The sequence below is a fragment of the Hemiscyllium ocellatum genome, chromosome 9, assembly GCF_020745735.1.
Source record: "Hemiscyllium ocellatum isolate sHemOce1 chromosome 9, sHemOce1.pat.X.cur, whole genome shotgun sequence".
Taxonomy (NCBI): domain Eukaryota; kingdom Metazoa; phylum Chordata; class Chondrichthyes; order Orectolobiformes; family Hemiscylliidae; genus Hemiscyllium; species Hemiscyllium ocellatum.
Window position 1 is genome coordinate 81,103,633 of NC_083409.1, and position 14,902 is coordinate 81,118,534.

The window sequence follows — 14,902 nt, forward strand, 5'->3', positions numbered from 1 at the left end:
ATTTAACTTCACTTGCCCCATCTTGATATCTTATCCTTACAAAAATCTATCAACCTTAAGTTTGAAAATGTCAGTTATTCCAGCATCTGTTTTCAAGAATAGGTTTTTGCTACCCTTTGTGTGAATAAATATTTCCTGATTTCACTCCAAAATGGCAGAGGTCTACTCTCAAGATAATAATAATGTTTTGTCACGATTCCTTTGGTTACAAAAGGAAATTGTTTACTTACATTCACCCTATTAAATACTTCATTGTTTGCAACATCTCAATTAGGTTAGGACAACGAAAATCAAATTCATGCATCCTGCTCTCAATTTCTCTTCTTAAGGCCCATTAACCCTTCCCTCCACCCCCTACCCCTCCCCCCACAAGTTCCTAACACCTTGCTCCAGATGGAGTCTTACTAAGGTCACATGCAACTGAATATAATTTCACCTTTGAATTTCAATCTTTAAAATTAAAATCAACACTGCAATAGTATTTTTGATTACATTTTGTTTCATGCATGAGTGTTTCAATAATTGGATGAAGAAACAATTTTTTTGTTTTATTCCTCTATAGATCCAGATTTCTCAGAAGCAATTACCATTTTTTCTATATTAGATCGAAAGTGAAAGTCCTCATATGCCTACAGTGAATTCCAGCTGTTACACTTTTTGCCTACTGGATCAGTCTGCTATGTCCCTTTGCAACTTCTTGATTTTATCTACAGAACATCCTGTTCCTAACTTAGCACTATCCATAAACTCAGATGTACAATTCTGACCACTAAATCTGAAGTATTCACTTCTGTTCTCCCCCAGCACTCCACCTTCCCTACACCACCTCCCTCACTGTTGCATAAATGCTGTCCCCTCCACACTTCACTTCAGATCTGAAGAAGAGTCATCCAGACTCAAATCGTTAGCTTGCTTTCTCTCCATGGATGCTATCTGTCCCACTGATCTTCAGCACTTTTTGTTTCACCTTAAGACATAGCAGCAGGAATTAGGCCATTCAGCCCATCAAATCTGCTCCGCCATACAATCATGGCTGATTAGTTTCTCAACTCCATTCTTACACTTTCTCCCTGTAACCCCTTTACAAACAAGAACCTATCTATCTCAGTCTTAAAATATACTCAATGACCTGGCCCCCACAATCTTCTGAGGCAGTGACTTTTCCATATATTCACCACTTGCTGGCTGAAGAGGTTTCACCTTATCTCTGTTCTAAAATGTCTTCCCTTTAGTCTAACGGTATGCCCTCAGGTCCTAGTCTCTCCTACCAATGGAAACATCTTCCCAACAGCCACTCTGTCCAGGCCATTGAATATTCTGTAAGTTTCAATCGATTCCCCCTTCATCGTTCTGAACTCTGTCGAGTATAGACCCAGAGTTCTCAAACGTTCCTCATTTGTTAAGCTGTTCATTCTGGGACCATTCTCGTGAACCTCCTCCGAACACGCTCCAGGGCTAGTACATCCTCCCTAAGAAATGTGGCCCAAAACTGTGCACAATACTCTAAGTGTGGCCTGATCAGAACATTATAGATCCTCAGGAGTACATCCCTGCCTTTATACTCAAGTCCTCTCGAAATAAATGCAATCATTGCACTTGCCTTCCTATCTACTGACTCAACTTGCAAGTTTACCTTGAGAAAATCCTGGACTAGAATTCCCAAGTCTCTTGCACTTCAGACTTCTGAATTTTCTCCCCATTTAGAAAATAGTCTCTATTCTTTCTATCTAGGCGCATGACCTTACACTTTCCCACTTTTGGTCCATATTCATTTATCTAGCTTTAAAAATATCAGGAAGTTAAACTGAGGCTCCATTACAGATCCCTGGGCCTCACCACTTATCATATTCTGCTAGAGAATGAACCCTTTAATCCTTACTTTTTCTTTCTCTTGTCTTCTAACCAATCATGTACCCATCACAAGTTTGGCCTATACTCTTTGCAGTCTATCTTCGCTAATTATCTTTTGCACAAATCCTCATCAATAGTTTCTGGCCACCTATGTAGACAACATCCACAACACTATGCTAACCACCAAGCTACTAACATGCTTAAAAACGGGAAGCCTGGACAAAACAGCCCAATTACCACCCCACCCACACTTTCAACATTAAGCCCCTTCACAACTGACGACAAGTGGCAGTAGTATGTATCATTTACAAAATGTACAGCAGTAACTCACCAAAGCTCCTCCAACTTCATTTCAAAAACCTGCAACCTCGATCATTTAAAAGAGCATGGCAGCAGATGCATGGGAACACAATCACTTTTATTTCACCTCAAGACACATACCACCGTGATTTGGAACTATTTCATGGTTCTTCATTGCCAATGGGCCCAATTTCCTGGACCTCTCTCTAACAGCACAGTGTGTCCTGAAAACTCAACAGCTGCCGCAGTTCAAGAAAACAATTTACCTTCACCTTATCCAGGGCAATTAGGATGGGTAATTACAATCTAAGTGCATAATTTTAATTGCAGTTTATTTTTTAATTTGAATTTTGAACTAGGACATGTAAATGTTGGTTTATGAATGTGGAAGAGTTTAATAATTTGTTTGCATTAGGCGAGTTTAATGAGTAGATAAGAGTAGAATGATACATTTGTTAGTTTAGGGATCCTTAAATTGATTTAATAATCTGCTGAACAGAGCCCTCAAACAAGCAAAATACTTTAGGTGTAAAATACCAGAGCCTCCCTGCTCACCTATGATCTGAGGAGGAAGAAACTGCTCTGAATACATGTTACCTGCAGGATCTTTTTGAGGACCTGCACCCAGGTGGTTTGTGAACCTGTAATAGACTTTGTATTGATGGTGCCTGCTGCAGGTCACGTTCCAGAATTTTCCGTTCATCTTTCAACTCTAAGGATGAAAACAAAAGCTTTTAAGACTATTTACTGTACCTTTCAAACAAATGGACATGAGTTACAAAATGGAAAGGATGAGAACTTAGCAGATGAGGGAAATAAAATGTTTACTGTTTATCCCAAAAAGAATATGCATTAGGTGAGTAGAGAATTGTGTTTGGAACATATCAGACAATGATTAAATGATTTTTGAATTTGAGGGAAAATAATCTCCCATTACAATAAATGACTTAAAATTGAAGTCATCAATATTTTTTAGCAACTCGTTACAAATCTTAATAAAATAGGGTTTAAAAAAGGGCATAGATAAATGAAACTGGGGCTTCTTCTCGTATATAGAAAGCAAACCGTGAATTAAATCAGCTGATTTTGTTTTACTAATTCTTCGCTTCTTCAACATTCAAACTTCTCATATTTGTATAGTTTTCAGCGTGTGAAGTCAAAAAGGAGAACCACCTGCCATTGAATAACACTCTACTTTGATTTAGCATTCTTACTAATACTACATTCCTGATGAAGGGCTTATGCCCGAAACGTCGAATTTCCTGTTCCTTGGATGCTGCCTGACCTGCTGCACTTTAACCAGCAACACATTTTCAGCTACTAATACTACAAGGCAATTACCTGAAACTGTTATAGTTGCAAACTTGTAAAGGGGTTAATAATTTTAAAGATCCACAAACATAGCTAGAAATATTCACAGTTTATAAATTTTTAGAAGTGAGGTTGAAAAGGGAGAGGAGAATATGATTTTAAATGTTATTGTTAAACATACAGTTTGCTGAATATCCTCACCAATTCATTGTACATTAATATTTGCACATAAACCTTTGTTTCCATTATATTAAACAGTTTAAAGTTGCTGACAAACCAATGTGGGGACAACACGGTGTCTGAGTGGTTAGCACTGCTGCCTCTCAGTGCCAGGAACCTGGGTTCAATTCCAGCCTCGGTGACTGTCTGTGGAGAGTTTGCACATTCTCCCCGTGTCTGTGTGGGTTTCTGCCGGGTGCTCCGGTTTCCTCCCACAATCCAAAGATGTGCAGGTCAGGTAAAGTGGCCATGCTAAATTGCCAATTGTGTTAGGTACATTAGTCAGGGGTAAATGTGGGGGTTTGGATCTGGGTGGATCTTCGGAGGATTGGTGTGGACTTGTTGGGCCGAATGGCCCGTTTTCCATACTGTTGGGAATCTAATCAACTTATGAGATAGTGTGAGCGGATGCTGGAGAGTCAGAGTGGGTAGAGTGAGGCCCTGGATAAAACAAAGCAGGTCAGGCAGTCTGATGAAGGGTCCTGTCCGAAAGATCAACTCTCCTGCTCCTCAGATGCTGCCTGACCTGCTGTGCTTTTTCCAGCAATAGCCTACTTATAATCTATTTTCCTGCCTTTTTCCTCCATAACCCTCTATTCCCTTACTGATTTAAAAATCAGTCTATCTCAACCTTGAATATAGTTATCAATGTGACCATGATGGCCCTCTGCAGTAAAGAATTCCACAGATTCATCATCCAGAGAGAAATGAAAATCCTCCAATCTGACTTGAATGGATAACTCCTTATTCTGAGATAATGCGTTCTGGTTTCAGACTCTCCGAAAAGGGGAAAGCCTCTCCACATTTACACTGGCAAGAACCCGAATAATCGTAGTGCTTCAGTAAGGTCTCCGTTAGTTCTCTTAAACTCCGAGTACATTCCTGATGAAGGGCTTTTGCCCGAAACATCCATTCTCCTGCCCCTTCGATGCTGCCCAACCTGCTCTACTTTTCCAGCACTCCGCTCTCGACTCGAGTATAAACCCGACCTACACGTACGACATGGTGACTCAGTGGTTAGCACTGTTGCCTCACAGCACCAGGAACCCAGGTTCGATTCCCGCCTCGGGCAACTGTCTGTGTGGAGTTTGCACATTCTCCCTGTGTCTGCATGGGTTGCCTCCCACAATGAAAAGATGTGCCTGATGAAGGGCTTTTGCCTGAAACGTCGATTTCGCTGCTCCTTGGATGCTGTCTGAACTGCTGTGCTCTTCCAGCACCACTAATCCAGAACCAAAGATGTGCAGGTCAGGTGAATTGGCCATGCTAAATTGCCCATAGTGTTAGGTTCATGAGTCAGGGGGAAACGGATCTGGATGGGTTACTCTTTGGAGGGTCGGTGTGGACTTGTTGGGCCGAAGAGCCTATTTCCATACTGTAGGGAATCTAATCTAATCTACTCAACTCTCCTCAAATAAAAATCTTCCATACCCAAACATCAACCAAGTGAACCTTAGTATATCTTTTCTTATATACAGAACCAGAACACTTTATGGTATTCCAGCCATGGTCTAATTTGTACATTCCCTTTGGAATAAAGGCCAACACTTTATTTGCCTTGCCTATTACTTACTGTATTTGGATGCTAGTCTTTTGTGAATCATGTATGAGGACGCCAAAATCTCTCTGTGCTGCATCTTTCAGCAATCTTTCCGACAATATAATAATTAAAAAACATTCAGGACTTCTTTTCTTCCTGCCAAAGTGTGTAACCTCACATTTTTTATTATTTTCCATCGGCCAAGATTTTGCCCACTCCCCTCTATCGACTCCTTGTGTCATTCTCACTACTTGCCTTCTCATCTATGTTTGTGTTATCCATAAATTTGTTCTGAGGAAGGATCACTGGACCCAAAACATTAACTCTGATTTCTCCTCAGAGACGTTGTAAGGCCTGCTGACCTTTCCCAGCAATTTCTGTTTGTGGATCCATGTCACTAACATATGTCGTAAATAACTAACTCCAGCACTGATGCTCATGTCATTCCACTGGTTACAGGTGGCCATCCTCAAAACACCCCTTTAATCCCAAAGGTCTTCCATTAGTTAGCCAACACTCTATCCATGCTAATAAACCACTCCCAAAACCATGTGCTGTTGTCTTATCAACTATCCTGATGTGCGGTACCTTATGTAATGCTTTTTAGAAATCAATCCTACCTGCTACTTCCTGAAAAAACTACTCGCCTGAGCACATTACAGGTTGCTAAATGCTTTGCTATTAGATTAGATTAGATTACTTACAGTGTGGAAACAGGCCCTTTGGCCCAACAAGTCCACACTGACCCACCGAAGCGCTTCCCACCCATACCCCTACAATTACCCCTTACCTAACACTATGGGCAATTTAGCATGGCCGATTCACCTGACCCACACATCTTTTGGACTGTGGGAGGAAACCGGAGCACCCGGAGGAAACCCACGCAGACACGGGGAGAACGTACAAACTCCACACAGTCTGTCGCCTGAGTCGGGAATTGAACCCGGGTCTCAGGCGCTATGAGGCAGCAGTGCTAACCACTGTGCCACCGTAACATTTTCCCGAAAACAGATGTCAAGCTAAGCGGCTAATAGTTACCCCTTTTGTCTCCCTCCCTTTTGAATGAGGATATTACATTGGCAATCCTCTGATCCACATGGACCTTTCCAGCAGACAAGGATTCTTGGATGATTACAACCAGCGCATTGACAATTACTGTAGATACGGCCTTTATCATAGGCTGCAACCCATTAGGTCCATGGGTCTCATCAGTCTTTAACCCCAGTAATATTTTAATGATAAAAGGTACTTCTTGCGCCTCCCCTCTTCACCCCAAACAAACACTGCTAACCTCTTCATTATTTAGTAAGTTTGGAATGCCATTCTATCATTTACGCTGGAGACTAACACAAAATATTTGTTTATCTCCTCCACCATTTCCTGGATTGCCATTACTAGTTCCTCAGGCTCATTTGCGAAGGGCCAAATGTTCACTGATGCCTCTCTCCCTTTTTAGACATTTCAAGCAGCTTATTCTGTTCATTTTTATTTTACTAGCCAGTCTATCCTCAGTTTTTTTTTCTTGCTCATGTTATTTTGGCCATCTTTTGCTGACAATCAAAACTTACCCCTTCCTCTAAAATAACCACTGATCTTTGACACGTTATGTGATTTTATTGATACTGTCAATAGGTGAATTGGCCAAGCTAAATTGCCCGTAGTGTTAGGTAAGGGGTAAATGTAGGGGTATGGGTGGGTTGCGCTTCGGCGGGTCGGTGTGGACTTGTTGGGCCGAAGGGCCTGTTTCCACACTGTAAGTCTAATCTAATCTAATCTGTCCATAACATCCTTTATTAATCATAGTTGGTTTATCCTCTTCCTAGAACACTCCTTCCTCACTAGGATGTTGCTGAGTCATGAACATTTTTTTTTTAAAATGCCTGTCAATGTACATTAACAGTCTTTTTTTTTAAAACTAAACTCCTTTCGAAGTTTACTCCAGCTGACCCCACCTTAATTACATTAGTAAGCATGAAATAGAACTCAAAACACACATAATAAAAATATACCTGCAATTGATGGAATTGTACTTTGCATCATTGAATTCAAGCTGCAATTATGTTCTTCTTCTATGCATTCCTACAAAAGGAAGACAGTCATATATTATCATTCCTTAACAAAGGCACTGGTTCTCCAATTCACGCTCTGCAAAAAGCTAAGGAGCAGTTCTAGCTTGGTGAAGCCAGTGGTCAGTTGTGCTTGAAACTAAGTACTACAGTGGAGCACCAGAATCCAGGGGAGGATAGACTCAAGAAAGGAAAGTGAATAACTAGAATAGGAGCAGGCAATGAGGCAGTGCACAACAATTTATTTCCTCCATGTTTCTTTTTCTGAGGATAAACATGATTCTAAAAGATTGTTGATCTGTAATTCTTGTGAAAAACAAGCATAATGTTGCACATGTTTTGGGGCAGGAGTGAGAGAGAATTGTTAGGGATTTTAAAATCAATCACTAAGGATTTTCCAGCCAACTATTCCGAAAGCCCAAAATCTTTAGCAGTTGGTAACTGTAATGGTCTGAACTTCTGACAAATTATCTTACAGTTCAAGATCTGATGTCATATACTATGCAAATTCTGACAAAAAGAAAATAATTCCTTTATTTTTGCTTTACCCCCCACTGCTACTTACATTTATAAAATTTCTGCATGGTCTTATGTAAAATATATTAGTAAACTATGCTGGACAGTAGCAGGGGAAAAATAGCGTTTTTTTCCAAAGTACATCGGTATCAACCTGGACAAACACTCACCCAACAGCCACATCTCATCAACAACTACCAAAACTTTTTTAAAAAAGCAGTGAAACTGATCAAGTTACTGCTAGAATGTGAGCCAGAACACTCCACTTTGCTGCAGACTAGCAATCTGACTCATGATCGCAGCTATGACACACATATTGTGGATTTGCAACTAAATTCCACCATGAGAATATTGTCAGGAACGCTTAAATCCATTCCAACTTCCAGATACCATTCCCCATGATGACACCATACTTCATGCGACAGAAAAGGTCATGAGCAATACTGACTTGCCCACTTACAAAGATTTGAAAAATCCTCCAAACAAGTGCTTAAAATCATACAGTCCATTCTGTAGCTGCAGCATCTAATATTCATCCAGAATATTCATCCAGTTAGCATCAGCCCACTATCCTGATAGGCAGTAATCAATTTCTCAACTCAGGCCCAGCAGCTGAGATCCCAGGACTGAACCCTAATGAATCTTCCCACATGTGGGCAGCAGTCCCCACTCCATTGGTGAAAGATGGGAAAGAACGTGATGCAGCCATGAATTCCAAACCATGGCACACACTGCATCAATGACTTGGCTAAGAACCAATCAAAGAGACATCTCCTTTTACAATTCATCATTGAAGGAGTCAGTCAGATGGAAAACCAAACTAGATAATCCATTGCAAGATTTTGTCATCATACTATCGTTGCATGGTGAAAACTACAACAACCATAGATGTGATCTATATGGACTCCATTAAAGTGTTCAACAAGGTTTCCCATGGGAGAGTGGTGAGCAAGGTTAGATCTCATGGAATAGAGGGAGAACTCGCCATTTGGATACAGAACTGGCTCAAAGGTAGAAGACAGAGGGTGGTGGTGGAGGGTTATTTTTCAGACTGGAGGCCTGTGACCAGTGGAGTGCCACAAGGATCGGTACAGGGCCCTCTACTTTTTGTCATTTACATAAATGATTTGGATGCGCACATAAGAGGTACAGTTAGTAAGTTTGCAGATGACACCAAAATTGGAGATGTAGTGGACAGCGAAGAGGGTTACCTCAGATTACAACAGGATCTTGACCAGATGGGCCAATGGGCTGAGAAGTGGCAGATGGAGTTTAATTCAGATAAATGTAAGGTGCTGCATTTTGGCAAATCAAATCTTAGCAGGACTTATACACTTCATAGTAAGGTTTTAGCGAGTGTTGCTAAACAAAGAGATCTTGGAGTGCAGGTTCATAGCTCCTTGAAAGTGGAGATGCAGGTAAACAGGTTAGTGAAGAAGGCATGTGGTATGCTTTCCTTTATTGGTCACAGTATTGAGTACAGGAGTTGGGAAGTCATTTTGCAGCTGTCCAGGGCATTGGTTAGGTCACTTTTGGAATATTGCGCGCAATTTTGGTCTCCTTCCTATCGCAAAGATATTGTGAAACTTGAAAGGGTTCAGAGAAGATTTACAAGAATGTTGCCAGGGTTGGAGGATTTGAGCTATAGGGAGAGGTTGAATAGGCTGGGGCTGTTTTCTCTGGAACACAGAGACTGAGGGTTGACCTTATAGAGGTTTATAAAATCATGAGGGGCATGGATAGGATAAACAGACAAAGTCTTTTCCCTGGGGTAGGGGAGTCCAGAACTAGAGGGCATAGGTTTAGGGTGAGAGGGGAAAGATATAAAAGAAACCTACGGGGCAACTTTTTCACGCAGAGGGTGGTATGCGTACGGAACGAGTTGCCAGAGGAAGTGGTGGAGGCTGGTAGAACATTTAAAAGGCATCTGGATGGTATATGAATAGGAAGGGTTTGGAGTGACATGGGCCAGGTGCTGGCAGGTGGGACTAGATTGGGTTGGGATATCTAGTCGGTATGAACGAGTTGGACCGAAGGATCTATTTCAGAGCTGTACACCTCTATGACTCTTTGACTCTGAGAAGGGAAACAAAAGACACGTATATCCAATATGAAGAAATTATTTGATTAATTTCTAAACCGATCTCCTCTCCAGATCTGTACACCTGCATCGCAAGACCAGCAACATATCTCCACTAGTGTTTAATGATCCTCGGACTCTGAATTCTTAGGTGAGTAACCGCTTAAGGGACGTCCCTAAAATTTTGTTTTGGGTAATGACATAATGCTGATATATTCACTTAATACTGATGTTTCATTTTAACATCTTTTAACACAGACTTCCTGCAGTCTACACATAATCTCTTCCATGGGGCTTCTAGTCCCTGCCTCAGTCGAGAAGTTCTTCCTCCCTTGGCACGAGTTCCTCTACTCCATCTTTACTTATCAAGTCCCCAGGGCCTTTTGTGAATGTCAAGTGATTCAGCTGCTTTGCCAACCCTGCCCTGGCTCCAGACTTCTTCCGTGACCCAGCTGTCACCCCAGTTTGTGCTTCTGCATGTTCTTTTTTAAACTTAGCCCTGGATTTGTTCTTCAGTTGATTCCCACTCCTTGATGCAACCTTCTACTCTCCGTTGAAGTCATGGGCTCCATCTCATGGTAGAAAATGGTTGGTGCGGGTTATCCTGGCCGACTGCGATAAACCTGCACTGAACAATGTTTACCATCAGATGGAGCCTGGGCAATCAAAGTACAGCTATTAGTGAGTAACTATCTTCAACAATAATGCGCGACACTTCATAATATTTTTGTAATACTTATTTGATTCAATTTATTTTGCTAGTTATTTCAGCTGGAAATGCAATTTCTTTTTATTAAACGAAGAATGCTCCTTTCCAAAATTCTGTTTTAGACTCCAGAAGCATTAGCTAGTTTAACGTAAAACTTTAGGATTCCTTTTGTAAACCACTTTTACTTCTGTCGATATTTTGATATTTTTAACTGCGTTCACAAATCAACTCTCCAGCCCCTGCTTGGTGTCTGTGCTATCATCTATGAACAGTTTGGAACATTTAAGAAGTTAATCAGGCAGGATATTGGTAATTTGGCATGGCAGACATGTGCATAATAACTTTTATTCATCTAGAAAAACAAAGTATGACTGTAAACCTTTGGCTGTGATTAAATGGCAAGTTCCCAATTTAATTACTAAATTAAAATGAACAAAACAGTACATATCATATGCAAACATACAAGGTGGGCTGTGGAAGATAACACAGTTGGAAGTGACCAAGCATAACATTCATAAGTAGTTAACTTGAAGAATGGATATCTACTTTTTTCTGGCATTATCCAGATTCAAAATTCAAAAGAATGCACGGAAATGAACGTAGAACTATGCACGTTTAAGCCATGTTGACAGAGCAACTAATCTGTGAATCTGCAGAAATGGTCAAATAATAGTCCTAAACACTATTGCTCCAGACCAATGCCAATTAATCACATTCCTCTTCTAGCTGTCATGCTCCACTCTGCTCCTTTTGCCTCTCAGCTGTCCTTCTCCACAACTGGATTTTCCTTGATCTCCTTTCCAACTTACCATTACTTTGCAGCAAACATCTTCTGCGACAACTCACCCAAAGTTCAAAATCTTTTCTCAGTCTGAATTTTGATTTTTTTTATATTCAGTCGTGGGATGTGCATGTTGCTGGCTGGCCAGCACTTATTGGCCAACCTTAATTGACCTTGAGAAGGTGGGGATGAGCTGCCTTCTTGAATTGGTGCAGTCCTCATGCTGTACATTGACCCAAAATGTCATTATGGTGGAAATTCCAGGATTTTGAACCCACAAAAGGTGAAGGAATAGTGATATATTTCCAAGTCATGACGGTGACTACCTTGGAGGGGAACTTGAAGTTGGTGTTCCATACATCGACTGCCCTGGTCCTCCTAGATGAAAGTGGTTTTGGGTTTGGAAGGTGTTGCCTCATCATCTTCAGGGAATTTCTGCAATTCATCTTGTAGATAATACACACTGCTGTTCCAGAGTGTCGGTTGTGGAGGGAATGGATGCTTGTAGATGTGCTGCCAGTCAAGCGGCTGCTTTGTCCTGGACGGCTTCAAGCTTCTTCAGTGTTGTTGGAGCTGAACCCAACCAGGCAAGCGGGGAATATTCCATCACACCCCTGACTTGTGCCTTGTCGTGATGGGCAGGCTTTGCACTAGTCAGGTGACGAGTTTTTGGCTGCAGTATTCCTGGCCTCCTACCTACTCTTGTAGGCTCCACATTTAATTGGGGAGTCTAGTTGAGCTTCTGGTCAACGATAACCCCCAGGAATGTTGACAGTGCTAGATTCGGTGATAGCAACACCACTGAATGTCAAGGGGCAGGGATTGGATAGTCTCTTAATAAAGACAGTCATTGCCTGGCATTTGTGTGGCACAAATATTTGCAAATTGTCAGCCCAATCCTGGATATTATCCAGATTTCGTTGTATTTGAACATAAACTGCTTCAGTATCGGAGGAGTCACAAATGGTGCTATTGTGCAATTATAGTTAAACATTCCACTTTGGACTTTATGATGAAAGGAAGGTCTTTGATGAAGCAGTTGAAGATGCTTGGGCCTGGAACACTATCCTGTGGAGTTCCTGCAGATGTGCTGGAGCTAAGATGCCTGACCTCCTACAGCCACAAACATCTTCCTATTTGCCAAATATATGCATAACCAGACTTTGTGCCTTTCAGCATTCACAATCACAGTTGAATTGTATGATCCATTATGCACTCTTTATGAATTTAGATATTCTTCAGTCTTGTCCTTTATGTCTTAAAGGTGTCAGTTATGGCTCGGTGGTAGTGGTCTTTTCTGAGAAGTGAGAGTTCAAGCCTCATTCCATGTGCTTAAGTCCACTAAAATCAAGTCATTTTAGTGCAGTACTGAGAAATGTTGCATGTTTCTTGGACTCACTTTGTTGGACATAAAAGATCTCCAAGTAATAGCTTAAAGAAAACTAGTGTTCTGGCCAATATTTATCACTCAATCAACATAATTAGAACATTATCTCATTCCTGTGTATGAAAATACTTTGTGAAAATTAACTGCTGCATTTTTTAAAATGAAAATATCCCATTTAATTGGCTATAAAGATATTCGCAATATCCTGAGATTGCAAAGGATCTAACATAAATATTGATTTGATCTCAGTCCAGATCACCAAACTTATGTTGTGATCTGGCTGAGGACAAGATCACAACTTTGAAGTAGACAAAGAAAGAGATTCAGGGATTTATTAAGAGAATAAAATCTCAAGATTCCAGAATTTGGAACAAAACAATAAGCTTTACAATACAAAATTAGAACAGTCATACAATTCACATGTGCACCTTATTTCTAACACGCAGAATAAATGTGAGATTAACATGGGTAATAGACTGCAATCAAACACCGTATAGCACACATCAAGTAACAAATGTGATAAAGACAGATCACTATGGATTCTGGAACAATTCTCTCCAGACTTTAAAACATTTTGAGTCATCAAATCTCACAATCTCACTAAAAATCACAATTCGTCACTTTCTCCAATCTGGCTTTGAAAATCCCTGTCACAGGCTGCTCTTAATGATTTCTCTTATTCTGGTTTATTACCTGTTCTCCCAGGACTCAGAAATTGTAGTGCAGTGGGAAGGGAGATTAGATTTTTAGATTAGACTTACAGTGTGGAAACAGGCCCTTCGGCCCAACAAGTCCACACCGACCCGCCGAAGCGCAACCCACCCATACCCTTACATTTACCCCTTACCTAACACTACGGGCAATTTAGCTTGGCCAATTCACCTGACCCGCACATCTTTGTGACTGTGGGAGGAAACCGGAGCACCCGGAGGAAACCCACGCAGACACGGGGAGAACGTGCAAACTCCACACAGTCAGTCGCCTGAGTCGGGAATTGAACCTGGGTCTACAGGCGCTGTGAGGCAGCAGTGCTAACCACTGTGCCACCGTGCCGCCCTCAAAGGGCAGCGTAGTTATAGAGTCATATAGCTCAAAAACAGGCACTTGGTACAATTAGTCTGTGCCGACCAGACAACCGAATCTGACAGGATCCCATTTGCCAGCATTTGATCTATATCCCTCGAAACCCTTCAATTCATATACCATTCAGATGCTTTTTAGAAGTTGTAACTGTACCCACCTTCACCACTTTCTCTGGTAGCTTGTTCCACACAGGCACCATCCTCTATGTGAAAAGGTTACCCCACAGGTCCTTTTTAAATCTTGCCCCTCTCTCATTAAATCTATGCCCTCCAGTTTTAGACTCTTGCCCAAGTTTGGAAAAAAAACCTTAGCTATTCATCCTATCCGTGTCCCTCATGATTTTATAAACCTCTAAAGTCACCTCTCAGTCTCCGACACTCCAAGGAAAAGAGCCCCAGCCTATTCAGACTCTCCCGGCAGCTCAAACATCCAGTCCTGGCAACATCCTTATAAACATTGGTTGGCAACACTCCTCAGAGCCTTACCATTAAGTGTATACGTCCTGTACTGATTTGCCTTATCAAAATGCAAAACCTCACATTTATCAAAATTAAACTCTACCTGCCACTCCTTGACCCATCTGATCAAGGTCCCATTGAACTCCTGAGATAATCCTCTTCACTGTCCACTACACCACCTTTTTGGTGTCATCTGAAAATTTACTAACCATCATCCTATATTCAGATCCAAATCATTTATATAAAATGACGAAAAACAGTCAGCACTATCCTTGTGGCACACTGCTCATCACAGGCCCCCAAACTGCAAAGCAACCCTCTACCGCCACCCTGTCGCTTACCTTCAAGCCAATTTTGTATCCAATTAATTACCTCCCCCTAGATCCCGTGTGACCTAACCTTACTAACCAGTGTATTATGTGGAACCCTGTCAAATGCTTTACTGAAGTCCATATAGACAGCATCTACCACTCTGCCTTTTTGTCACCTCGTCCAAAAACTCAATCAAATTAATGAGACACAATTTCCCACACACACAGCTGAGGAAGATGACAGACAAAAGAAACAGAGTGGAGCATGACAATTAGAGCATAATAACATA

At 41.3% G+C, this 14,902-nt stretch overlaps 1 protein-coding gene across 2 annotated transcripts in view; it reads right to left on the reverse strand.

Annotated features, from left to right (window-relative positions):
• ccdc24 (coiled-coil domain containing 24) overlaps nucleotides 1-14,902 on the reverse strand; it is a 94,541-nt gene that overhangs the window by 6,206 nt on the left and 73,433 nt on the right. For both annotated transcript variants that reach the window (XM_060829870.1, XM_060829869.1), the window contains 2 exons: nucleotides 7,231-7,300; nucleotides 2,749-2,863 (listed from right to left, as the gene is read on the reverse strand). In XM_060829870.1, the coding sequence (XP_060685853.1) occupies nucleotides 2,749-2,863; nucleotides 7,231-7,300 (185 nt within the window). The remainder of the gene's footprint in view (nucleotides 1-2,748; nucleotides 2,864-7,230; nucleotides 7,301-14,902) is intronic.